General features: G+C 41.6%; 2 protein-coding genes across 2 annotated transcripts in view; both read left to right on the top strand.

The window, feature by feature from the left end:
- The window catches only part of LOC120044392 (solute carrier family 22 member 4-like), a 48,710-nt gene extending 42,873 nt beyond the window's left edge, over positions 1-5,837 (top strand). The window contains exons 6-10 of the mRNA XM_038989020.1: positions 4,678-4,778; positions 4,893-5,107; positions 5,200-5,382; positions 5,536-5,671; positions 5,762-5,837. Of these exons, the coding sequence (XP_038844948.1) occupies positions 4,678-4,778; positions 4,893-5,107; positions 5,200-5,382; positions 5,536-5,671; positions 5,762-5,837 (711 nt within the window). The remainder of the gene's footprint in view (positions 1-4,677; positions 4,779-4,892; positions 5,108-5,199; positions 5,383-5,535; positions 5,672-5,761) is intronic.
- A 3,745-nt stretch (positions 5,838-9,582) lies between these two features.
- LOC120043899 (solute carrier family 22 member 5-like) lies at positions 9,583-18,392 on the top strand. The gene is made up of 9 exons (XM_038988502.1): positions 9,583-10,017; positions 10,703-10,806; positions 11,623-11,777; positions 11,903-12,074; positions 12,162-12,288; positions 12,535-12,635; positions 17,517-17,731; positions 17,967-18,149; positions 18,253-18,392. The coding sequence occupies exons 1-9, from the start codon at positions 9,583-9,585 to the stop codon at positions 18,390-18,392; spliced, it is 1,632 nt and encodes a 543-aa protein (XP_038844430.1).
- The last annotated feature ends 7,161 nt before the right edge of the window (positions 18,393-25,553 follow it).

Raw genomic sequence — 25,553 nt, 5'->3', positions numbered from 1 at the left:
TATCAATATACAAATTCTCAATCAGGGGTTTTCCATAACTTTATTTGTTTGAATAAAAATGGGTTCTTTTTTTATCTTGTTATTATCATTATAAAAATAGATACATACTGATTGTACAAAACATTAAGAACCGCTGCTCTTTCCATGACATGGTGAATCCAGGTGAAAGCTATGATCCCTTATTAAAGTCACTTGTTAAATCCACTTCATTCAGTGTAGATGAAGGGGAGGAGACGGGTTTAAGAAGGATTTTTAAGCCTTGAGACAATTGAGACATGGATTGTGTATTTGTGCCATTCAGAAGGTGAATGGGCAACCCAAAATGACTGCCTCGCCTGGTTCACCAACTCTTTCTCAGATAGAGTTCAGTGTGGCAAATCGGAGAGCCTGTTGTCCGGACCTCTGGCAGTCTCTATGGGGGTGCCACAGGGTTCAATTCTTGGACCTACTCTTTTTTCTGTATATATCAATGATGTCGCTCTTGCTGTTGGTGATTCTCTGATCCACCTCTACGTAGATGACACCATTCTGTATACATCTGGCCCTTCCTTGGACACAGTGTTAACAAACCTCCAAATGAGCTTCAATGCCATACAACACTCCTTCCGTGGCCTCCAACTGCTCTTAAATGCAAGTAAAACTAAATGCATGCTCTTCAACCGATTGCTGCCCGCACCTGCCCGCCCGCCTAGCATCACTACTCTGGACGGTTCTGACTTAGAATATGTGGACAATTACAAATACCTAGGTGTCTGGTTAGACTGTAAACTCTCCTTCCAGACTCATATTAAGCATCTCCAATCCAAAATCTAGAATCAGCTTCCTATTCCGCAACAAAGCCTCCTTCACTCATGCTGCCAAACATACCCTCGTAAAACTGACTATCCTACCGATCCTTGACTTTGGCGATGTCATTTACAAAATAGCCTCCAACACTCTACTCAGCAAATTGGATATAGTCTATCACAGTGCCATCCGTTTTGTCACCAAAGCCCCATATACTACCCACCACTGCGACCTGTATGCTCTCGTTGGTTGGCCCTCGCTACATATTCGTCGCCAAATCCACTGGCTCCAGGTCATCTATAAGTCTTTGCTAGGTAAAGCCCTGCCTTATCTCAGCTCACTGGTCACCATAGCAACACCCACCTGTAGCACGCGCTCCAGCAGGTATACTTCAATGGTCATCCCCAAAGCCAACACCTCCTTTGGCCATCTTTCCTTCCAGTTCTCTGCTGCCAATGACTGGAATGAATTGAAAAATCACTGAAGCTGAAGACTTATATCTCCCTCACTAACTTTAAGCATCAGCTGTCAGAGCAGCTTACCGATCACTATACCTGTACACAGCCCATCTGTAAATAGCACACCCAACTACCTCATCCCCATATTGTTTTTTTGTTGCTCTTTTGCACCCCAGTATCTCTACTTGCACATCATCATCTGCACATCTATCACTCCAGTGTTAATGCTAAATTGTAATTATTTCGCCACTATGGCCTATTTATTGCCTTACCTCCCTAACCTTACTACATTTGCACACACCGTACATAGATTTTTCTATTGTGTTTTTGACTGTACGTTTGTTTATCCCATGTGTAACTCTGTGTTGTTGTTTTTGTCGCACTGCTTAGCTTTATCTTGGACAGGTCGCAGTTGTAAATGAGAACTTGTTCTCAACTGTTCTACCTGGTTAAATAAAGGTGAAATAAATAAAAAATGTAAGTGCCTTTGAACGGGGTAAGGTGGTAGGTGCCAGGGGTACCAGTTTGTTTCAAGAACTGCAACGTTGCTGTTTTTATTTAAGCTCAACGGACTTTGTAGAGTGGTGTGATCACACTTGGTCCTCAATACCAACAAGACCAAAGAGATGTGCATAGACTTCAGGAAGCGAACAACACCCACCTCTGCAACATCTACTGTATCAGAGGTCAGATCATAGAGATTGTAGAGGGATACAAATATATGGGTGTCCTCTTGGACAATAAGCTTCAGTGATCTACAAAAAGAGTCAGCAGACACTGTACTTTCTCGAAAAGCTGGGATCTTTTAAAGTTGACTGTACTACACTGACTCTGTTCAACGAATCTTTCAGAGTATTTAAACTGTTTATATTGTTCGTTGGTTTGGCAATGCCACTGTCAGCCAGGAAAATATGCTGAGAATGATTATTCCTACAGCAAGCAAGGTACTTGGAGTCAAACTGAGAGGCTTGGATAATATCTTTAAGGTCAGGGCCCTCAGCAAGACTCACACAATCCTTTTAGACCCAAACCACCCCCTGTACCTGGACTTTGAACTACTCCCCTCTGGGTGCAGGTATAGGGCACCCCTCCCCCTCCCCGACAGGAAAAAAAAACTAGGCAATCATTTGTACCAGGTATGATTTCCCTCCTAAACAGCTCGGGCTGAAGTTCCTATCCACCAAGTAAGCCCAGCAGGCTAGTCCCTTTCATTGGTATATACTGTATGTTACAGTTATGAATTTGTATTGTCAATTTATTTTCTATCGTATTTAAACTCCACTTCAAACATGTACATGATACTGCAACAACATTTCCCCATGGGGACATTAAAGTATGTAGAGCAAAATAAAAAACACCAAGCCAACTTGACACAACTGTGGGAAGCATTGGAGTCAACATCCCGGTGGAAAGCTTTCGACTCCTTGAAGAGTCCATGCCACGACGAATTGAGGCTATTCTGAGGGCAAAAGGGGGTGCAACTCAATATTAGGAGGAAGCATCTAATGCTTCGACACTCAGTGTATATATATATATATATATATACAATATATATATATACACTGTTGAAGTCAGAAGTTTACATACACTTAGGTTGGAGTCATTAAAACTCGTTTTTCAACCACTCCACAAATGTCTTGTTAACAAACTATAGTTTTGGCAAGTCGGTTAGGACATCTACTTTGTGCATGACACAAGTAATTTTTCCAACAATTATTTACAGACAGATTATTTCTCTTATAATTCACTGTATCACAATTCCATCGGGTCAGAAGTTTACATACACTGTTGTCTGTGCCTTTAAAAGGCTTGGAAAATTCCAGAAAATTATGCCATGGCTTTAGAAGCTTCTGATAGGCTAATTGACGTAATATGAGTCAATTGAAGGTGGACCTGTGGATGTACTTCAAGGCCTACCTTCAAACTCAGTGCCTCTTTGCTTGACATCATGGGAAAATCTAAAGAAATCAGCCAAGACCTCAGAAAAAGATTGTAGACCTGCACAAGTCTGGTTCATCCTTGGGAGCAGTTTCCAAATGCCCGAATGTACCATGTTCATCTGTACAAACTATAGTACGCAAGTATAAACACCATGGGACGCGTTCTGTCTCCGAGAGATGAACGTACTTTGGTGCGAAAAGTGTAAATCAATCCCAGAACAACAGCAAAGGACATTGTGAAGATGCTGGAGGAAACAGGTACAAAAGTATCTATATCCACAGTAAAACGAGTCCTATATCGACATTACCTGAAAGGCCGCTCAGCAAGGAAGAAGCCACTGCTCCATAACCGCCATCAAAACTCCAGACTATTGTTTGGCCATAATGACCATCGTTATGTTTGGAGGAAAAAGGGGAAGGCTTGCAAGCCAAAGAACACCATCCAAACCGTGAAGCACAGGGGTGGCAGCATCATGTTGTGGGGTGCTTTGCTGCAGGAGGGACTGGTGCACTTCACAAAATAGATGGCATCATGAGGCAGGAAAATTGTGTGGATATATTGAAGCAACATCTCAAGACATCAGTCAGGAAGTTAAAGCTTGTTCGCAAATCGGTCTTCCAAATGGACAATGACCCCAAGAATACTGCCAAAGTTGTGGCAAAATGGCTTAAGGACAACAAAGGCAAGGTATTGGAGTGGCCAACACAAAGCCTTGACCTCAATCCTATAGAAAATGTGTGGGCAGAACTGAAAAAGTGTGTGCGAGCAAGGAGGTCTACAAACCTGACTCAGTTACACCAGCTCTGTCAGGAGGAATGGGCCAAAATTCACCCAACTTATTGTGGGAAGCTTGTGGAAGGCTACCCAAAATGTTTGACCCAAGTTAAACAATTTAAAGGCAATGCTATCAAATACTAATTGAGTGTATCTAAACTTCTGACCCACTGGGAATGTGATGAAAGAAATAAAAGTAAAATAATAAATAAATAATTCTCTCTACTATTATTCTGACATTTCACATTCTTAAAATAAAGTGGTGATCCTAACTGACCTAAGACAAATAATTTTTACTAGGATTAAATGTCAGGAATTGTGAAACTGAGTTTTAATGTATTTGGCTAAGGTAAACTTCTGACTTCAACTGTATATGTATGTATGTATGTATGTATGTATGTATGTATGTATGTATGTATGTATGTATGTATGTATGTATGTATGTATGTATGTATGTATGTATGTAGGTATGTGTGTTAAAATGTTGTCAAGCGCTTTGCATTGCATGTCTTCATGACATGGCACAAAATGTCATGGTGTGTCATGAGACACAATCCGTGTCTCAAGACAAGTCTTAGAAATGTGTTTTAAGATGACTCAAGACATCTTGAGAAACTGGATGGCTGGGTATGAATTTACTCTTAACAAATGTCGACCATTATGCTTTTTGCTTTTATAAATGATGTATCCTGATGATGACTTGCCCCCATATCACCAGGTAGAAGATGCTCTGGCCATGAAGGACATGAAACACAACATTCTGAATGTCATGAGGAGCAGCAACATGCTCTCAGTCACAGTTCTGTGTTCCCTTCTGTGGTAAGTCCTAGCATCTGAAGTCCTAAACAATCTCAATGACTCTGACTGTGACTTTGTTTGTGCCTGTTCATCATGCTCAATAGGCTCTGTATCTTTGATTTCCCTTCTCTGCAGGATGATAATCTCCTGTGGTTACTTTGCCCTGATTTTGAACACCAACAACCTCAATGGAAATCCCTATATCAACTGCTTCCTGTCTGGAGTTGTAGAAGTGCCAGCCTATTTCATCGCCCTGGTGCTGCTCAGATACTGTTCCAGACACTTATGCCAGTCCTCCACTCTCTTCCTAGGTGGCACTGTTATTCTCTTCATTAACATTGTCCCAACAGGTAAAATTAATTGACAGTCTCAGAGGGAGTCTCATTTACAGATATTTATAGACATCACCCAATTTACACCTGGCTGTCTCTCTATGTTTCAGATCTCCCAGGAGTGGCCATCTTTCTGGAAATGGTGGGGAAGTTTGCCATCACCACAGCATTCTGTGTGGTGTACGCCGTCACGTCGGAGCTCTTCCCCACCGTGGTTAGGAACATGGCTATGGGGACGTGCTCCATGGCAGCACGCATAGTCACCATCCTCTCCCCCTTCATCATCTACCTCGGTAAGAGCTGACTCGCGGTCCCTTTCTTTGTTCAGTAGAGATGAACAACATTGAGCGGACGTAAATTGACAATGTCTCTCACTGTGAATTTGCTTTGCTGATTTTCAGACCCCTCCCTTGGTACTGAAAACGTCTGAATTTTTTTTTTTGCAGGAAATTACTACAAGTACCTCCCATACATATTGATTGGTAGCCTGGCAATATTTGGGGGGCTGTTCTGCTTCATTTTACCTGAGAGTTACGGGAGGGTGTTGCCAGAAACCATCTCACAGATGCAACAAATCAAAGGGTGAGTTTGACTGTCCGTCCTTCTTTATGTCCATCCGTATATATATGAATGAAGAATTGTTTCAAATACGTGTTTTTGTCTTTTCTACAGGTGTCGATGCAACACAGACCAAGACACCAAAAACATTGATAGCAAATCTGAGTTTCGGAAGGAGTCTAAATTGTGAATCTTGTTCTACTATACAATTTTTTTCTCTTGTGGTGTATTAAAACTACAAAACAGTATTCTGGTTTGTAATTATTAGCTATCTTTTTCTTTATGAAATTGTACAGTGCATTCGGAAAGTATTCAGACCCCTTGACTTTTCCACATTTTGCTACATTACAGCCTTATTCTAAAATTGATTAAATCGTTTTTTTCCCTCATCAATCAACACACAACACCCCATAATGACAAAGCAAAAACAGTTTTTTTGTTGTTGTTTAAAAAGATATCAACATATACTGAAATATGATATCTACATAAGTATTCAGAACCTTTACACAGTACTATGTTGAAGCACCTTTGGCAGCGATTACAGACGTGAGTCTTCTTGGATATGATACTACAATCTTGGCACACCTGTATTTGGGGAGTTTCTCCCATTCTTCTCTGCAGATCCTCTCAAGATCTGTCAGGTTGAGCGTCGCTGCACAGATATTTTCAGGTCTCTCCAGAGATGTTCGATCGGGTTCAAGTCCGGGCTCTGGCTGGGCCACTCAAGGTCATTCCAAGAGTTGTTCCGAAGCCACTCCTGCGTTATCTTGGCTGAGTGCTTAGGGTCATTGTCCTGTTGGAAGGTGAACATTCGCCCCAGTCTGAGGTCCTGAGCGCTCTGGCAAAGGTTATCATCAAGAATCTGTCTGTACTTTGCTCTGTTCATCTTTCCCTTTAATCCTGACTAGTCGTCCAGTCCCTGCCGCTGAAAAACATCCCCACAACATGATGGTGCCACCACTATGCTTCACCGTAGGAATGGTGCCAGGTATCCTCCAGACGTGACTTTAGGCATTCAGGCCAAAGAGCTCAATCTTGGTTTCCTCAGACCAGATAATCTTGTTTGGTCTGAGAGTTCTTTAGGTGCCTTTTGGCAAACTCCAAGTGGGCTGTCATGTGCCTTTTACTGAGGAGTGGTTTCCCTCTGGCCACTCTACCATAAAAGCCTGATTGGTGGAATGCTGTAGAGATGATTGTCCTTCTGGAAGTTTCTCCCATCTCCACAGAGGCGCTCTGAAGCTCTGTCAGAGTGGCCTTCAGGTTCTTGGTCACCTCCTTGACCAAGGCCCTTCTCCCCTGATTGCTCAGTTTGGCCAGGCGGCCAGCTCTAGGAAGTCTTGGTGGTTCCAAGCTCTATGGACAGTTCCTTCGACCTCGTGGCTTGGTTTTTGCTCTGACATGTACTGCCAACTGTGGGATCTTATATAGACAGGTGTGTGCCTTTCCAAATCATGTCCAATCAATTGAATTTACCACAGGTGGACTCCAACCAATATAGAAAAATCTCAAGGATGATCAATGGAAACAGAATGCACCTGAGCTCAGTTTAAAGTCTCATAGCAAAGGGTCTGGATACTTATGTAATAAGGTATTTCATTTTTTTATTTTTTATAAATTAGCAAAAATTTCTAAACCTGTTTTCGCTTTGTCATTATGGGATATTGTGTGTAGATTGATTCCATATGCACAAAAAGCTTATTTCTATCAAATTGTATACACAAATGTGTTTACATCCCGGTTAGTAAGCAGTTCTCTTTTGCCAAGATAATCCATCCACATGACAGGTGTGGCATAACAAGATGCTGATTAAACAGCATGATAATTACACAGGTGCACCTTGTGCTGGGGACAATAACAGGCCACTCTAAAATGTGCAGTTTTGTCACACAACATAATGCCACAGATGTCTCAAGTTTTGAGGGAGCATACAATTGTCATGCTGACTGCAGGAATGTCCACCAGAGCTGTTGCTAAATACTTTTATGTTGTATTCTCTACCATAAGCCTCCTCCAATGTTGTTTTAGAGAATTTGGCAGTACGTCCAACCAGCCTCACAACCGCAGACCAAGTGTATGGCGTCGCCAGGGAGAGCGGTTTGCTGATGTAAACGTTGTGAACAGAGTGCTCCGTGGTAGGGTTATGGTATGTGCAGGCATAAGCTACTGTACGGACAACAAACACTATTGCATTTTATCGATGGCAATTTGAATGCACAGAGATACCATGACAAGATCCTGAGGCCCATTGTCGTGCCATTCATCCGCCGCCATCACCTCAGGTTTCAGCATGATAATGCCAGGTCACATGTTTCAAGGATCTGTACACAATTCCTGGAAGCTGAAAGTGTCCCAGTCCTTTTCTGGCCTGCATACTCACCAGATATATCCCCCGTTGAGCATGTTTGGGTTGCTCTGGATCGATGTGTACACTAGCGTGTTCCAGTTCCTGCCAATATCCAGGAATTTCGCACAGCCATTGAAGAGGAGTGGGACAACATTACACATGTCACAATCAACAGCTTGATCAACTCTATGTGAAGGAGATGTGTCGAGCTGCATTAGGCAAATGGTGGTCACACCACATACTGACTGGTTTTCTGATACACGCAACTACCTTTTTTAAAGTTATCTGTGACCAAGAGGTGCATATTTGTATTCCCAGTCATGTGAAATCCATAGAGTAGGGCCTCGTGAATTTATTTCAATTGACTGATTTCCTTATGTGAACTCAGTAAAATCTTTGAAATTGTTGCATGTTGCATTGCAATTTTTGTTCAGTGTATATAGCCAAGTTAACCTTACTCATTGTGTTTCTATTGGGTAAAATCGTCTGCCACATGGCATATATTGTTACTCCTTATTGTGTTTGACTTTTCTATTATTGCTCTATTTTCTTTCTCTCTGCATTGTTGGGGAGGGCCCATCAAAGTATTTCACTGTTAGTCCACACCTGTTGTAACAAATACCATTTGTTTTGAATTGAACACTTCTCCTGTGCCTTATGTTGGTGTTGAGGTTACGTCATGTATTTAAGTTAAATGACAATCATTCTTATTTGAATTGAAATATGCACTTTTATGATCATATTTGTTTTCCGTAGAGCAGATTGTATTGAATTCTATGCATAAAGATCGTTGCAGGTTACTTAGACATCAATTAGATCCTATTGAGGTGACTAATGCTCAAGTATTTTGTTTGGGTCCTTTGTAAAAGTGTATGAATAATTTGAGGGCAGAGGCTTTTTCTAGATTCATGTCATCTGTGTCTGGTGACATAATGTGACAAAGTGATGATGTACTGTGACATCGAGAGGCCATATGCTGATATCATATTTGAATGTCAGAAAGGTAAAACAATGTGTGGTAAGTTCGTATATTTTTTACATTGCGTTGAATTCATTTTCATGACTTCACTTCCAAGCACCACTTTGGTGAAGAATCAGTGACTATTATATTATATTGTATTTAATATGCAATATGCAGATTTCTCCTATTCAAGTATTATTCAAGCCAGGTGGTTAACTACTGTGTAAAATGTGATCCTCCAGACAGTTGTGAGATCAGGTCAATTAATATACACTTCCTTTAGGTTTTAGTGGGCATGTCTGGAAGTTGTCTTGAGGTAGATAAGGTACAGAGGAGTTGTTGGAATTACACCCCTTTGTAATTCTATGTAAACGTAATATAAATATGACTTTACTGTACTGCACATCTAATCTTCATACAACCAGCAGACAAAATTAATGGTTAAGCTACAAAACTTATCTCAGCATTTGGACTTTAACCTCGCACAGGTTAAAAGATAAAGGAAGATCCTCTTGAATTTTAACTTGGGTGCCCGGCTGACATTTCATAACTGCGTAACTGCTGAGTTATGTATAAAGAGTCCCATAACCTCTCGAGCCTTATGAGTGGCTGCTGCTCCACATGTGTGCAATGGGCAAGCAACTGAAAAACCGTGTGAGCGGGAGTAGCCAAGTTCGTGATTATGATGAAATTACATCTTTCTTGGGAACATGGGGACCCTTTCAGCGGACGATTTTCTTTGCATTGGCTGCCAGCATCCTCCCAAATGGGTTTGTTGGTATTTATATTGTGTTTGTAGGTGATACACCACCACACCAATGCTATATTCCTGAGGAGTATAACGTCAGTGAGACGTGGAAAAATGTGACAATCCCCATGGTTACAATGAATGGTGTGTCACAGCTTAGCTCTTGCTTAAGGCTCAAATTGGAGACCTTTAGAAACTACTCTAACCTTAACATCGTCCCAAATGTGGATATCAACGTGAGTGAAATTGAGCTGGAGAGTTGCTTGGATGGTTGGAAATACAGCAAAGAGGTCTACCAGTCAACAATTGTCACTGAGGTGAGTCAGGAATATTCACAATATACATTCTACTTTCATTGTAACATGTAAAACATCACACATTTTACAGTACAAAACAATTGTCTAAAATCATATGTACACACCTTGTAATCCAGGAAAATGGGTAAATATGGAATGATATCTATACAACAAGGAACTTTGTTTTTAAAGTTCAAGAATGAGTTTCCTTGAAGGGTGTCGAGATAAAGTCCACAAGCCCTCAATGGCATATGCAGTCAGCTTAACTTGACATTTTCACATGTCATGTCAACTTTTGAAGAGAGCTAAAATGACCTGTATCAAATATTAACCGTCTGCGATCGGGGAAAACAGTCTTCTGTTGAAGAGCACAGTGTCAATGATTCTTTTGACAAATCATTATTTAGTGCACTGATTCCTTAGACGAATCGTGCTTGAAGTGGAGGCAGAGATTTTAAGGTTTTTAACCGGACAGTTTGTGGTGACGAGGTGGTGACGAGGTGACAAATCTTCTGTTTCTGCTAGTTCTGATTTTGACACTTTTGCTCCCAGAATTAAATGAAGTGGCTACCCTCATGCTGGGCTGGGAGCAACACAGACCTATAGATCCTATAGATAGTCGAGGATTCCTCCAAACATACAAAGGGTTCCATCTTCTACACTGATTAGTAGCTGATCTGTCTGTCACTAATGGTTTGTTTTGCAGTGGGACCTGGTATGTGACAATGAGTTCAAAGAGCCTCTGACATCCTCAATATACTTCCTTGGTGTTCTGGTGGGAACCTTTATCACAGGACAGCTGTCCGACAGGTGTGTATGACAGAGACAAGTTTGGAAAGAATGAAGAACATCATATCCATAAGGACTTCTGTGGTTCTTACATTGAGTTGTGAAAATATAATTCTAATTGTAAGAGGCTTGCAGGAAGTCAAAACAAAATGCAGTGTCTTTGTCTGCTGCTACAGAATCCCACAGTGTTCACAGGATCTCATAAAATACAACAGTGAACAATTAGTGTGTCCGTGGTCATTATACAACCACTATCAACATATAGGAGAATAATACTTACTTAACAATCAGTGTCACGGCCATTGACCATCAACCTGTACCTTGAGTGTCACAAACACTAGAAATCATGTGTATTTCAAACATTGAGAATATATTCATATGCTAAGCATTGTGTTAATCACTCTAAAGTGAATATGAACTTCAGTGATCTAAAACAACCCCATTAAAATCGTGCAACACAAAAGATGTTATGACTTAACAGTTCATAGATTACATTTGGATTGGAGCAGTTCACAATAAATACTTTTCTTAATGCCATATCGTCTTACTGCCATATCTTCACTGTGCATCTTTTAAATTCCATTAATAGGCTAAATCAGGGATAGGCATCTCCAGTCCTTGGATCCTGATTGGTGTCACACTTTTTCCCCATCCCCAGCTAACACATCTGATCAACTAATCAACTAATCAGGATCTTCAGTTTAGAATGTAATTCGTTTGTTCAGCTTTGCTAGGGATTGGGGAAGAGTTTGACACCACTCCGGCCCACGAGGACTGGAGTTGCCCATCCCTGGGCTAAATAATAATCCAATTAGAGTTGTTCATAACTTTTGACAGGTTCGGAAGAAGGCCAGTGCTCTTTTCCATGATGGTGTTACAGACTGTAGCTATATTCGCCCAGATATTCTCCCCAAACTGGGAGGCATTCAGCGCCATCTTCTTCTTTGTGGGTTTTGGTGGATTCTCCAACTATGTGGTAGCTTATGTGTTAGGTTTGTGACAAACTTTAATAAAAAAATTAACTTCCATTAATTCGTAACAGCTCAACTTCAGATTTATCCAATAAGAACACATGACACAATACACCTTTGACCTGTGTGCTGGTTGGTGTCTGCAGGATCCGAGATTCTGAGCCCTGGGACACGCGTAGTGTTTTGCTCCCTGGGCGTGTTCATGGGATCTGGTTTGGGCCAAATGTTCATGCCAGCGGTGGCCTACTTCATCCGTGATTGGAGGTGGCTTCTGGTACCCATGGCTGGTTCTGGACTGATGTACATCCCCCTCTGGTGGTGAGTTGATGAATTGAGGACCCTCAACACTGTCTAGTTGAGGACATGGTCTAACTGTACTACCTACTGTATGTTTGATTGGCACAGGTTAATCCCAGAGTCTCCCAGATGGCTGCTCTCTCAGGGAAGAGTTGAAGAGGCTGAGGCCATACTGAGAGACGCTGCCAGGAGGAACGGAGTTGAAGCACCAGAGGTCATCTTCACTCCCATTGAGGTAAGCAGTTACCTTTAGTGAATAGGTCTAGATTTGAGGGTAACAGAATAGGTCACACTTACACTATAGCTACAAAGAAAAAAATGGATACAGCGACAATTACACCTATGTGACAAGTGAACTTGGACGACACCTCAAAAATACAGAAAAATTGAGGTTGGAAGGGGGAAAATCCTAAAGTGGAAGGAGAATGTGCATTGCAAACTTGGAAGTTTTTAAACTTACAGTATTTCTGCCCTACAATAGATTGAGGATGCCTGCAAAAATATGGACAAGAAATATAATTTCTTGGACATCCTACAGAACTGCAACATGGTCTCAGTTATACTAATTTGTTCTCTTTTGTGGTAAGTCGTGCTCTCCGTTGCATTATAGTTGTATTCCAAGATATGCTTAAAATACCAGAGTCTTATCACTCATTAAAGATAGACTCTCCTTTATGATGTTGCCACGAGCAGCACCGCACATTTTGAGATGATCATGATGCAAGGCTCTCACAGTCACACAGAGTATGTAAAAAGGGCTTTATAAATACATTTGATTGATTGATTGATTATCTATGCATGTGCACTAGTGTCTTTTTAGTCAGCATGCTAGGCTAGCTTATGCTTTAGCAGCCCGTTGGATTCCATGACCTAACATTATATAGTAGCTGCGGGAAGTGTTGTGGAATCCAATGGGCTGCTTCAAAATCAAATCAAATTCAAACTTTATTTGGCACATGCGCTGAATACAACAAGTGTAGACTTTACCGTGAAATACTTACTTACAAGCCCTTAACCAACAGTGCAGTTCAAGAAGCTAGCATGAGCTAGCCTTGCCAATTCATAGACAGTAATGCTAGTGCGTTAGAGTGTTTTCACATACTACATATGTGACTGACCGGCTCGATTAGGTCTTATGTAGCAAAATTTGAAATTGTATTTTTTACTTTGGATAAAAATAGACTCAGAGATATAAAATGGCATGTCATACAGTACATTACAGTTGATGAACAATGGTTAAGTAATTCTACTTTGAAAGCTGATCAACTTGTAACCCCACTTTTGAGAAAATGGCCCTTGAGTGTTTTGGTAGACCTACTTGAGAGCTCTTCTTTGTCTACACCCATTCAGCATCGTTCACTTAAGCCTTAGCCCCCCCCCCCCCCCCCCCCCCATCTCTTTAAGGATTCCCATGTAAGGCCATGTACTAAACAACAAAAGATTTCAAGACTAAAGACTTGTTTATACTACATCTATCAACAGTTGTCGCCGTGACATCATGAACATTCTGTTGTCGTCCGACATCAAACTTGTCATTGTCGTTATGAAAAAGTATGAACACAAAAACTACAGACTGCATGACATCAGCAGCCTGGTGGTCTAAAATAGCATAACTGGTGTATTTTAACACCAATAAACCCACCCGTTTAAAAAACAATTCAGTATATGTCAAACCAGGCAACTAAAACCAACTTTCAAAACAATGTTTTGGTTCTTTCTAGCTTGTTAGCTAGCTAGCTAACGTTAACTTTTACCGCCTCAGAAACCCGGATCCGGGATCACCCCCCACCCCCCCCACACTGATTAGCATCGCTAGCATAGCGTCACAATTAAATAGTAGCATCTAAATATCATTAAATCACAAGTCCAAGACACCAAATGAAAGATACAGATCTTGTGAATAAAGCCACCATTTCAGATTTTTTAAATGTTTTACAGGGAAGACAAAATATGTAAATCTATTAGCTAACCCCGTTAGCAAAATACACCACTTTTCTAACTCCATCAGTTTCTTACTCCATCAGGTGCTATCACCAATTCGGCCAAATAAAGATATTGATAGCCACTAACCAAGAAAAAACCTCATCAGATGACAGTCTGATAACATATTTATTGTATAGCATAGGTTTTGTTAGAAAAATGTGCATATTTCAGGTATAAATCATAGTTTGCAATTGCAGCCACCATCACAAATCTCCCCAAAGCGACTAGAATTACTACATAGAGCAACGTGTATTACCAATTTACTCATCATAAAACATTTCTTAAAAATACACAGCTCACAGCAATGGATAGACACAGATCTTGTGAATTCAGACAATATTTCAGATTTTCAAAGTGTCTTACAGCGAAAACACAATAAATCGTTATATTAGCATACCACATTTGCAAACGTTACCCGAGCATTGATTCAAGGCAAAATTAGCTATAGCGTTATCATCACCAAAATACATTAATTTTTTCACTAACCTTCTCAGAATTCTTCCGATGACACTCCTGTAACATCATATTACACAATCCATATAGAGTTTGATCGAAAATGTGCATATTTAGCAGCACAAATCGTGCTTACACAATGGAAATAGTGTTCAACTACTCAAGCAATCTGCCCGGCGCCATTTTGAAAATACAACTATTTTTATCGAAAACTATTCATAAACTTGACTAAAAAAATACAGGTTGGACATGAAATGAAAGATGCATTAGTTATTAATGCAACCGCTGAGTTAGATTTTTAAAATTAACGTTACTAGACATACAGTGTGCGTTACAGCCAGACTAGTGCCGCAATAATGGCGTCACTAATCGCCATTATTGAGTTTACATTTTTCCACATAAAAACGGAATAATCATCATAAATAGCTCTTACTTTTCGACGAGCTTCCATCAGAATCTTGGCCAAGTGGTCCTTTGTCCAAAAGAATCATTGCTTGGTTGTAAAACGTTGCATTCAACTTCTGATATAGCAGCTAACAATAGCTAACAATAGCTATTTTGCCCCAACGTGTCCAAATCCTCAAGACACAATACTGAGGAAATTCCGAAAAATAGCAATATACTCGCATAATCTGATATAACTCGGTTTAAAATAGCTTCGTTATGATGTCTCTAACACCTATATCGAATTAAATTACAGACGGATACATCTAACGTTGATAACTAAGCGTTTGAAAATGGCATCCTGAGGTCCCTTTCTGCGTAATGGTCAGCGTCGAAAAGATGGCGCACCTCACTCCTTGGCCTTTTATAACCTCTGAGAGCTACGTATAAAGCCCATTCCACTTCTCATTGGTTACTGACATCCAGGGGAAGGCGGGTGCAGTTCATGTCGTTCCATAGGATACACACATACCTTTAAAACTGATCTGAGACCAGAGCTTCGCTCTCAGACATTCGCAGTACCTGTCATGGATTTCGCTGTAGAAAGAGTTCTGGGTCACCCACAGACATAATTCCAACGGTTTATGAAACTAGAGAGTGTTTTCTATCCAATAGAATTAATAATATGCATATTGTACGAGCAAGAATTGAGTACGAGGCAGTTTAATTTGGCAACACCCAGAAAAAATAAATGCTAACTGCTCCCCCTATTGACAAAAGGTTAAGCTAGCTGGCTAGCCAGTTCAAATAATGACCACGTCATATACAGTAGCCCCCAATGTCTTCACTTTAACTAATTTGTATTCTTTGTTGCAAGAAAATAAATTCACAACAAGATCATTATTTACAAGTTAATGGCAAGCTAATTACAGAAAATAGCTTGCTGTGGTGAGTGTGACGAAATTAAACAGGGCATTCTACCGGAGAACTTTATGATTTGGACACTGTCTCTTTGGCCTAACGTTATATCGTAATTTGACTTTGATAGAGGTCATGTTGTTTTTCACATTACTGTCTCTGGTAAACACATAGTATGTCAAATAAAACAAAAGTTTATTTGTCACATACAGAGGTTGTAAACAGTACAGTGAAATGGTTACTTGGTGGAGTCTTTTGTTTAGACATCTAACTAGCTATCTAAACAATTAACCATAATCCCTCTCTGTCACGGATGTCATGGTTGCCCTTAGTATGAAGATGTAATCCGGAGAAAGGTGTTTTATACAACAGTAGTCTTCTGTGTGTTCTCTTTTCGACTCCCTCTGCATATTTGAAAACAAACGCCAGAATGTTCTCAATTTCTTTCGCTATCATACTCTAATTCCACTGGGCATTCCACTGATTTCAAAACTCGGTCCTCCAGAAAGTGGAGAGCAACACTTTTGCAGTTGTACTATGTGAAATCTTTTTTTAAAAGCTGCGTTAGAAAGGATTACCTACACATACTGACCAGCTCATGTTATACACAGAAGCGTGCTACATGGCAGACCAATCCGAACTCATCTCTCAGCATGTCCGGCCTCATCCATTAATTATCTCAGTCAATCATGGCTAGCGGGAAGGTTCCTGCCTTTTCCGTGGCTAAACCAACTCGGCTCTTAATTTAACAATTGAATTCGTATTTACAGATGGCATACAAGTTTGTTTTTTAAGGCACATGAAAGTTCACATGTTCCAGACGGCATTTCTGCCCCCCCCCCCCCCCCCCCCCCCAAAAAAATATAAGTTGTACGTTCAAATGCCTCTCCTGTGAAGTATTGAAGTGCAACATATGACTAGTTTCCTGAAACAGGTCACATACTGTATCTGAAGTGTGAGGGAAATGCCCCGATGCTCCGACACTGCCCCAACGCTCTGTCTAAATGTTAATACGCCTTGGTTGCAATACGGTTTTAGAAACATCTGGAACTTACCTTCCAAATTGTCTAGAATTTGTAAAAAAAAAAAAAAGGTTAAATTACCTCACACCTTTATAACACAATTCCTTCATGGCCGTATTTCCATGTTACAGTGTGTTTATGGAAGAGAGAGGCGACCACCTGTTCCAATTAGCTATGTAACGTCTCTGAACACCTGTGTGTCACGGAAGAAGGATGCCAGAAAAGTGTTTTAACGGAAAATATTGTAACTGAAAAATACTGTCGGCTGCAACTGTGTTAAAACAGTGTACAGTAAGTGTATATTTTGCATTTGTAAGAGGATTTTGGTCGAGTTTATTCCGCTTTTCTTCGTGTCATCTTCAGAAAATTGCATGTAGCTTTTCTCCATACCTTCGTGGTAGTTTGTACTGGCATGTCAGATTGGCCTTGTGGGTGTGACCAAATCCAAGGACTGGATTCCGATTGGCTAGTTGTAGGTCGGTTATTCAGACATTTATTTCACAGCAATTTGTGACTTGTTGGTCTCTCATCATTTTATTAATATCAGACTATTATCAATCATCACACTGTTATTAATATCAGACCCATTACTTGACCTGGGTTACATGTACTACAACCAGTATTTGCAATCTTAGAGAGCTATAAATAATGTATGATGACTGCTGATTGCAGTATTTATGTTATTTTCCTATTGTCCCTTTAGGATGGTCATCACCATGGCCTACTATGCACTGCTATTCAATACCACTAACCTGCATGGGAATTCCTATATCAACTTCTTCCTGTCTGCAGTTGTAGAAGTGCCAGCCTATATACTCGCTATGTTACTGCTGAAATTTTGCTATCGAAGATTCTGCCAGTCATCCACTCTGTTTTTTGGCGGTTCTGTTATTCTCTTCATCCAGATTATCCCAGCAGGTAATGTTAAAATGTCATTTCTAGTCTAGGGGATACACTATTTTATGTTCAGTTCATTATTAACAAAGCAATGTAAAACCCATAAGCGTTTCCTACTGCACATAATCAAATACTGTTTCATTTGTGTGAAAACATGAGCTCTTGATGTCCATTTGATATGCGTGTGTGAAGGTCAAGAATGTCTTGTCAGAGCTCCGATACAAGATATTAACCCCTGACTGACGTGGCCACTCAGATCTCCCAGGAGTGGCCCTCTTCCTGGAGATGGTGGGGAAGTTTGGCATCACCGCAGCGTTCTGTGTGGTGTACGCCGTCACGTCGGAGCTCTTCCCCACTGTGGTGAGGAACATGGCCATGGGGACGTGCTCAATGGCAGCACGCATCGGCAATATCATCTCCCCCTTCATCATCTACCTCGGTAAGACCAATCAATCAGTTAATCAAACAGTTAATGAATCAATCAATGTCAACATTGGACTGTTAATAAAGTGTATCTATATAATCTTGCCCTCTTTTACCAGGTAATCATTACAAGTACCTGCCATATATTTTGATTGGGAGTCTGGCTGTGTTATCCAGCCTACTTTGTTTCGTTCTACCAGAGAGTTTTGGAAAGGTTCTCCCTGAGACAATACCACAGATGCAGAAGCTTAGAGGGTAATTCATGTATTTCATAGGTGTTATAATAGTTAATAGCATATGGTAACGTTTCATAGCTTGTTCTTATGATGGCATAATGATAATAGCCACAATAATGAAAACAACAATGTTTATTAGTATCATAATTACAGCAATTATCATTAGGAATAGTATTAGAATTATAATAGCAGTAGTACTAGTAGTACATTGCAAGTATATGTTGTATAATGTGCTACACTTATACGTCTCTCATTTTGCAATAGGTTCGGAAGTAAGAAGAAAACTGCAAATACAAGTAACAATCCCGTTGTAGAAAAAGAACAAAGATTTTAACTGACTCACGTTGTTACTTCCCACAAGACACTGTACATGAATAAAGGTTTTTAATGAACATGTTTTAATTTATATCTCATATGTCATTGTTCATATACACTGAGTGTACAAAACACTAGGAAAATCTTCCTACTATTCAGTTGCACCCCCTTTTGCCCTCAGAGCAGCCTCAATTCGTCAGAGCATGGACTTCACAAGGTGTCGAAAGCGTTCCACAGGGATGCTGGCCCATGTTGACTCCATTGCTTCCCACTGTTGTGGTTGGCTGGATGTCCTTTGGGTGGTGGACCATTCTTGACACACACAGGCAACTGTTGAGCTTGAAAAACCCAGCAGTGTTGCAGTTCTTGACACACTCAAATCGGTGTGGCTGGCAACAACTACCATACCTCATTCAAAGGCACATCTTTCAAAGGCACATCTTTCAAAGGCACATCTTTTGTCTTGCCCATTCACCCTCTGAATGGGCACTGTACAATGGCGCCGGAGCAGAAGGCAGACATTTTACGCACCCCCAACTGATTGTGTTTTTTTGTTTGTTTATCTGCATTGTTTGTAACTTATTTCTTTACTATTTTTGTACATAATGTTGCTGCTGCCGCCTCTTATGACCTAAAATAACTTCTAGAAATCAGGACTGCGATTACTCACCACGGACTAGTAGAATCATTTTTCTTCTATCACGACTCTGACAAGCCCGAGGCGGAGGATATACGGCTCCCTCGGGAACAGGCCCCGACCCCAGTGATCTGTGTGAAGAGGAGGCGGAGAAAGAGAGGCCGGAGGGTGAGCTGCCTTCTGAGGAGTCGGAGGCAATTGAATAAACCCCCACTCCCCTCAATTCTGCTAGCAAACATGCAATCTTTGGACTATAAAATGGACGAGTTATTGGGAAGATTAAACTACCAACGCGACATTAAAAACTGTAACATCTTACGATGTACCGGCAGGATAGAACAGTGGCGTTTGGTAAGACAAGGGGCAGCGGTCTATGTATTTTTGTAAACAACAGCTGGTGCACGATATCTAAGGAAGTCTCGAGCTATTGCTCGTTTGAGGTAGAGTTTCTCATGATAAGCTGCAGACCACATTACCTACCGAGAGAGTTTTCATCTATATTCTTTGTAGCTGTTTACATACCACCACATTCAGAGGCTGGCACTAAGATAGCATTGAATGAGAAACTTAAATCAGTTTTACCAAATTTCTATCAGCATGTTAAATGTGCAACCAGAGGGAAAATAACTCTGGACCACCTATACTCCACACACAGAGATGCATACAAAGCTCTCCCTCGCTCTCCATTTAGCTTATCTGACCATAATTTCATCCTCCTGATTCCTGCTTACAAGCAAAAATTTAAGCAGAAAGCACCAGTAACTAGATCAATAAAAAAGTGGTCAGATACAGGACTGTTTTGCAAGCACAAACTGGAATATGTTCAGGGATTCCTCCAATGGCATTATGGAGTACACCACATCTGTCATTGGCTTCATCAATAAGTGCATCGAGGACGTCATCCCCACAGTGACCGTACGTACATACCCCAACCAGAAGCCATGGATTACAGGCAGCATCCGCACTGAGCTAAAGGCTAGAGCTGCCGCTTTCAAGGAGCGGGACTCTAACCCAGAAGCGTATAAGAAATCCCGCTATGCCCTCCGACGAACCATCAAACAGGCAAAGCATCAATACATGACTAAGATCGAATCGTACTACACCAGCTCTGACGCGCGTAGGATGTGGCAGGGCCTGCAAAACATTACAGACTACAAAGGGAAGCACAGCCGAGCGCTGACCAGTGACACGAGCCTACCGGATGAGCTAAACTACTTCTATGCTCGCTTCGAGGCAAATAACACTGAAACAGGCATGAGAGCACCAGCTGTACCAGAAGACAGTGTGATCACGCTCTCCGCAGCCGATGTGAGTAAGACCGTTAGACAGGTCAACATTCACAAGGCCGCAGGGCCAGATGGATTACCCGGACGTGTACTGAGAGCATGCGCTGACCAACTAGCAGCTGACATTTTCAACCTCTCCCTGTCCGAGTCTGTAATACCAACATGTTTTAAGCAGACCACCATAGTGCCGGTGCCCAAGAACACTAAGGTAACCCGCCTAAATGACTACCGACCTGTAGCACTCACGTCTGTAGCCATGAAGTACTTTGAAAGGCTGGTCATGTCCACATCTACACCATCATCCCAGAAACCCTAGACCCACTCCAATTTGCATGTCGCCCCAACAGATCCACAGATGCACTCCACACTGCCCTTTCCCACCTGGACAAAAGGAACACCTATGTGAGAATGCTATTCGTTGACTAAAACTCAGCATTCAACACTATAGTGCCCTCAAAGCTCATCAATAAGCTAAGGACCCTGGGACTAAACACCTTCCTCTGCAACTGCATCCTGGACTTCCTGACGAGCCGCCCCCAGGTGGTAATGGTAGGTAATAACACATCCGCCACGCTGATCCTCAACACAGGGGCCCCTCAGGGGTGCGTGCTCAGCCCCCTCCTGTACTCCCTGTTCACTCATGACTGCACGGCCAAGCACGACTCCAACACCCTCATTAAATTTGCCGATGACACAACAGTGGTAGGCCTGATCACCGACAACAATGAGACAGCCTATAGGGAGGAGGTCAGAGACCTGGCCGTGTGGTGCCAGGACAACAACCTCTCCCTCGACGTGATAAAGACAAAGAAGATGATTGTGGACTACAGGAAAAAGAGGACCGAGCACGCCCCCATTGTCATCGATGGGGCTGCAGTGGAGCAGGTTGAGAGCTTCAAGTTTCTTGGCATCCAGATCACCAACAAACTAACATGGTCCAAGCGCACCATGACAGTCGTGAAGCGGGCATGACAAAACCGATTCCCCATCAGGAGACTGAAAAGATTTGGCATAGGTACTCAGATCCTCAAAAGGTTCTACAGCTGCACCATTGAGAGCATCCTGACTGGTTGCATCACTGCCTGGTATGGCAACTGCTTGGCCTCCGACCGCAAGGCACTACAGAGGGTAGTGCGAATGGCTCAGTACATCACCGGGGCCAAGCTTCCTGCCATCCAGGACCTCTATACCAGGCGGTGTCAGAGGAAGGCCCTAAAAAATTGTCAAAGACTCCAGCCATCCTAGTCATAGACTGTTCTCTCTGCTACTGCACGGTAAGCGGTACTGGAGCGCCAAGTCTAGGTCCAAGAGGCTTCTAAACAGCTTCTACCCCCAAGCCATAAGACTCCTGAACATCTAATCAAATGGCTATCCAGATAATTTGCATTGCACTCCCCCTTCCCTCTCCACACCACTGCTACTCTCTGTTGTCATCTATGCATAGTCACTTTAATTAACTCTACCTGCATGTACATACTACCTCAACTAACCGGGGCCCCAGCACATTGACTCTGTACCGGCACTGCCCTGTATATACTGTTATTTTTTACTGCTGCTCTTTAATTACTTGTTACTTTTATCTCTTATTCTTATCCATATTTTTTGAAACTGCACTGTCGGTTAGGGGCTCATAAGTAAGCATTTCACTGTAAGGTCTACACCTGTTGTATTAGGCGCATGTGACTAATAAAATTTGATTTGAATGTCACACATTCACAATCCAAGTCTCAGTTGTCAAGGCTTAAAAATCATTCTTTAACCTGTCTCCTCCCCTTCATCTACACTGATTGAAGTGGATTTAACAGGTGACATCAATAAAGGATCTTAGCTTTCACCTGGATTCACCTGGTCAGTCTATGTCATGGAAAGAGCAGGTGTTCCTAATGTTTTGTACACTCCGTGCATATACAGTGCCTTTGGAAAGTATTCAGACCCCTTGACTTTATCAACATTTTGTTACATTACAGCCTTATTCTAAAACGGATTAAATAAATACATCTCCTCAGCAATCCACACACAATACCCCATAGTGACAAAGTGAAAATAGGTTTTATAAACTTTTGCAAATGCATTAAAAATTTAAAACAGAAATACCTTATTTACATAAGTATTCAGACCCTTTGCTATGAGACTTCCATTGATCATTTATTTATTTTTATTTAACCTTTACTTAACTTGGCAAGTCAGTTAAGAACACATTTTTTATTTACAATGACGGCCTACCGGGGAACAGTGGATTAACTGCCCTGTTCAGGGGCAGAACAACAGATTTTTACCTTGTCACCTTTCGGTTACTGGCCCAACACTCTAACCACTAGGCTACCTGCCGCCCCTAGGCTACCTGCTGTCCCATCATCCTTGAGATGTTCCCACAACTTGATTGGAGTCCATCTGTGGCAAATTCAATTGATTGGACATGATTTGAAAAGTCACACACCTGTCTATATAAGTTCCCACAGTTGACGGTGAATGTCAGAGCAAAAACCAAGCCATGAGGTCGAAGGAATTGTCCAAGACGGGATTGTGGTTCGAGGCACAGATCTGGGGAAGGGTACCAAAAAATTTCTGATTCATTGAAGGTCCCCAAGAACACAGTGGCCTCCATCATTCTTAAATGGAAGAAGTTTGGAACGACCAAGACCCTTCCCAGAGCTGGCCGCCTGGCCAAACTGAGCAATCGGGGGAGAAGGGCCTTGGTCAGGGAGGTGACCAAGAACCCGATGGTCACTCTGACAGAGCTTTAGAGTTCCTCTGTGGAGATGGGAGAACCTTCCAGAAGGACAAGCATCTCTGCAGCACTCCACCAATCAGGCCTTTATGGTAGAGTGGCCAGACGAAAACCACTCCTCAGTAAAAGACACATGACAGTCCGCTTGGAGTTTGCCAAAAGGCACCTAAAGGCTCTCAGACCAATAGAAACAAGATTGTCTCGTCTGATGAAACCAAGATTGAACTCTTTGGCCTGAATGCCAAGTGTCACATCTGGAGGAAACCTGGCACCATACCTATGGTGAAGCATGGTGGTGGCAGCATCATGCTGTGGGGATGTTTTTCAGCAGCAGGGACTAGGAGACTAGTCAGGATCGAGGCAAAGATGAAAGGAGTACAGAGAGATCGTTGATGAAAACCTGCTCCAGAGCGCTCAGGACCTCAGACTGGGGTGAAGGTTCACCTTCCAACACGACAACGACCCTAAACACACAGCCAAGACAACGCAGGAGTGGCTCCGGGACAAGTCTCTGAATGTCCTTGAGTGGCCCAGCCAGAGCCGGGACTTGAACCAGATTGAACATCTCTGGAGAGACCTGAAAACAGCTGTGCAGTGACGCTCCTAATCTAACCTGACTGAACTTGAGAGGATCTGTAGAGAAGATTTGGAGAAACTCACCAAATATAGGTGTGCCAAGCTTGTAGTGTCACACCCAAAAAGACTCGAGGCTGTAATCACTACCAAATGTGCTTAAACAAAGTACAGAGTGTATGGTCTGAATACCTATGTAAATGTGATGTTTCAGTTTTTTTTTATACATTTGCTAAACTTTCTAAAAACCTGTTTGTGCTTTTTCATCATGGGGTATTGTGTGTAGATTGATGATGGAGGGGGAAAACGATGTAATCAATTTTAGAATAAGGCTGTAACCTTACAAAATGTGGAAAAAGTCAAGGGGTCTGACTACTTTCTGAAGGCACTGAATTTGCAATATCATCACTAATATCCTTACATCTACATTTCCTGAGCGGATCAAATATACAGCTGGTTATATAGAAGCAAAGAGTTTCCATGCCAGAGCCCTCCCCCCAACGGATACAAACAAAAAGTGAAAGTAAAACTGACTGCCATGAAAACACAGCGAAAGCCTGCTATCCTTGGGTCCCTCAATCTTTATTTATGTTAAGCATATTTTCTGTATATTTATGGATGTATTCACTGAAATGCGTTTTACTATGGAATATGATCTTCTCACTGCATTGAAGGTGAGTTTGCATGTAGATGTCCAAGGATATGATACAACTATTACTTAGGCCTTAGGGATTGCCAAAGCAATGTTTCCACAGAAGATTGGTCAAAACATGGTTGTGTATTTATGTTATTCATGTAAGAATGTAATACTAAATACACTCAAATGTGTGTATTGGTAATAAAGCATTTATTGACTTGCTCCATAGTTTCATATAATCTGTTACCGACATGCTATGTGAGAAGGTGGAAGTGAGGGACTGTAAAGAAAAATGAAATGCCTGTGTCTTACGTAGGCTTCTATGCTCTTTTTGAAACTCTTCCACCCATACCTTGAATTGCTGTACCACGGAAGCAGCATAGATTCATTCCGGCTGTTTATAACTGATCAATTTTGATGGACCTCAGTTTTAGAATGTATAGATGTGTGTGTGTTTTGTGAGTGTGGTGGGGGGGGGGGTGCTTGCGTACGTGTGTCTGTGCCTGTGTGCCTGTGTGTGTACAATTTGCAGATAAATGTGAATATCTTTAAAGAACATTTGTATTTCTGTTCTTTAATGTTTCTTTGGTGTCAGAGTTTGTGTAAATTGGAGCCCTAGGCAAATTGTCACTGGTAGGGTTTAAGTGAAATGTGTCAGATGCCATTTTATACGCCCATTGAAGAATTGATTACATCACTGCCTCTCTTTCTTTCCTTGTGACATGTGATTGATACCACAACACGAGCTTTATTGGCACAAAAAAATGCATCACTTCACACTTCAAAAGTTTGATAGAAGACCACAAGATGTCGCCAAGAGTATACTGCAAAAACATTGATTGTCCTAAAACGGGTTCATGCGAGGACTCGGTTACTCTCGTTACTCTCACAGTTTATAACAATAAAAGTATAAACTCATCTTTTAACCAGGTGTCATATGGTTTTTACTATGACAGTACTGTTAATGTGAAGCAATGTGTGAGGTATTTTCATGATTGTGAAGAGTTT

This window comes from Salvelinus namaycush, chromosome 3 (genome assembly GCF_016432855.1).
Source record: "Salvelinus namaycush isolate Seneca chromosome 3, SaNama_1.0, whole genome shotgun sequence".
Classification (NCBI taxonomy): Eukaryota; Metazoa; Chordata; class Actinopteri; order Salmoniformes; family Salmonidae; genus Salvelinus; species Salvelinus namaycush.
The sequence above is the reverse complement of the archived record's forward strand: the minus strand, read 5'-3'. Positions and strand labels throughout refer to the sequence as shown.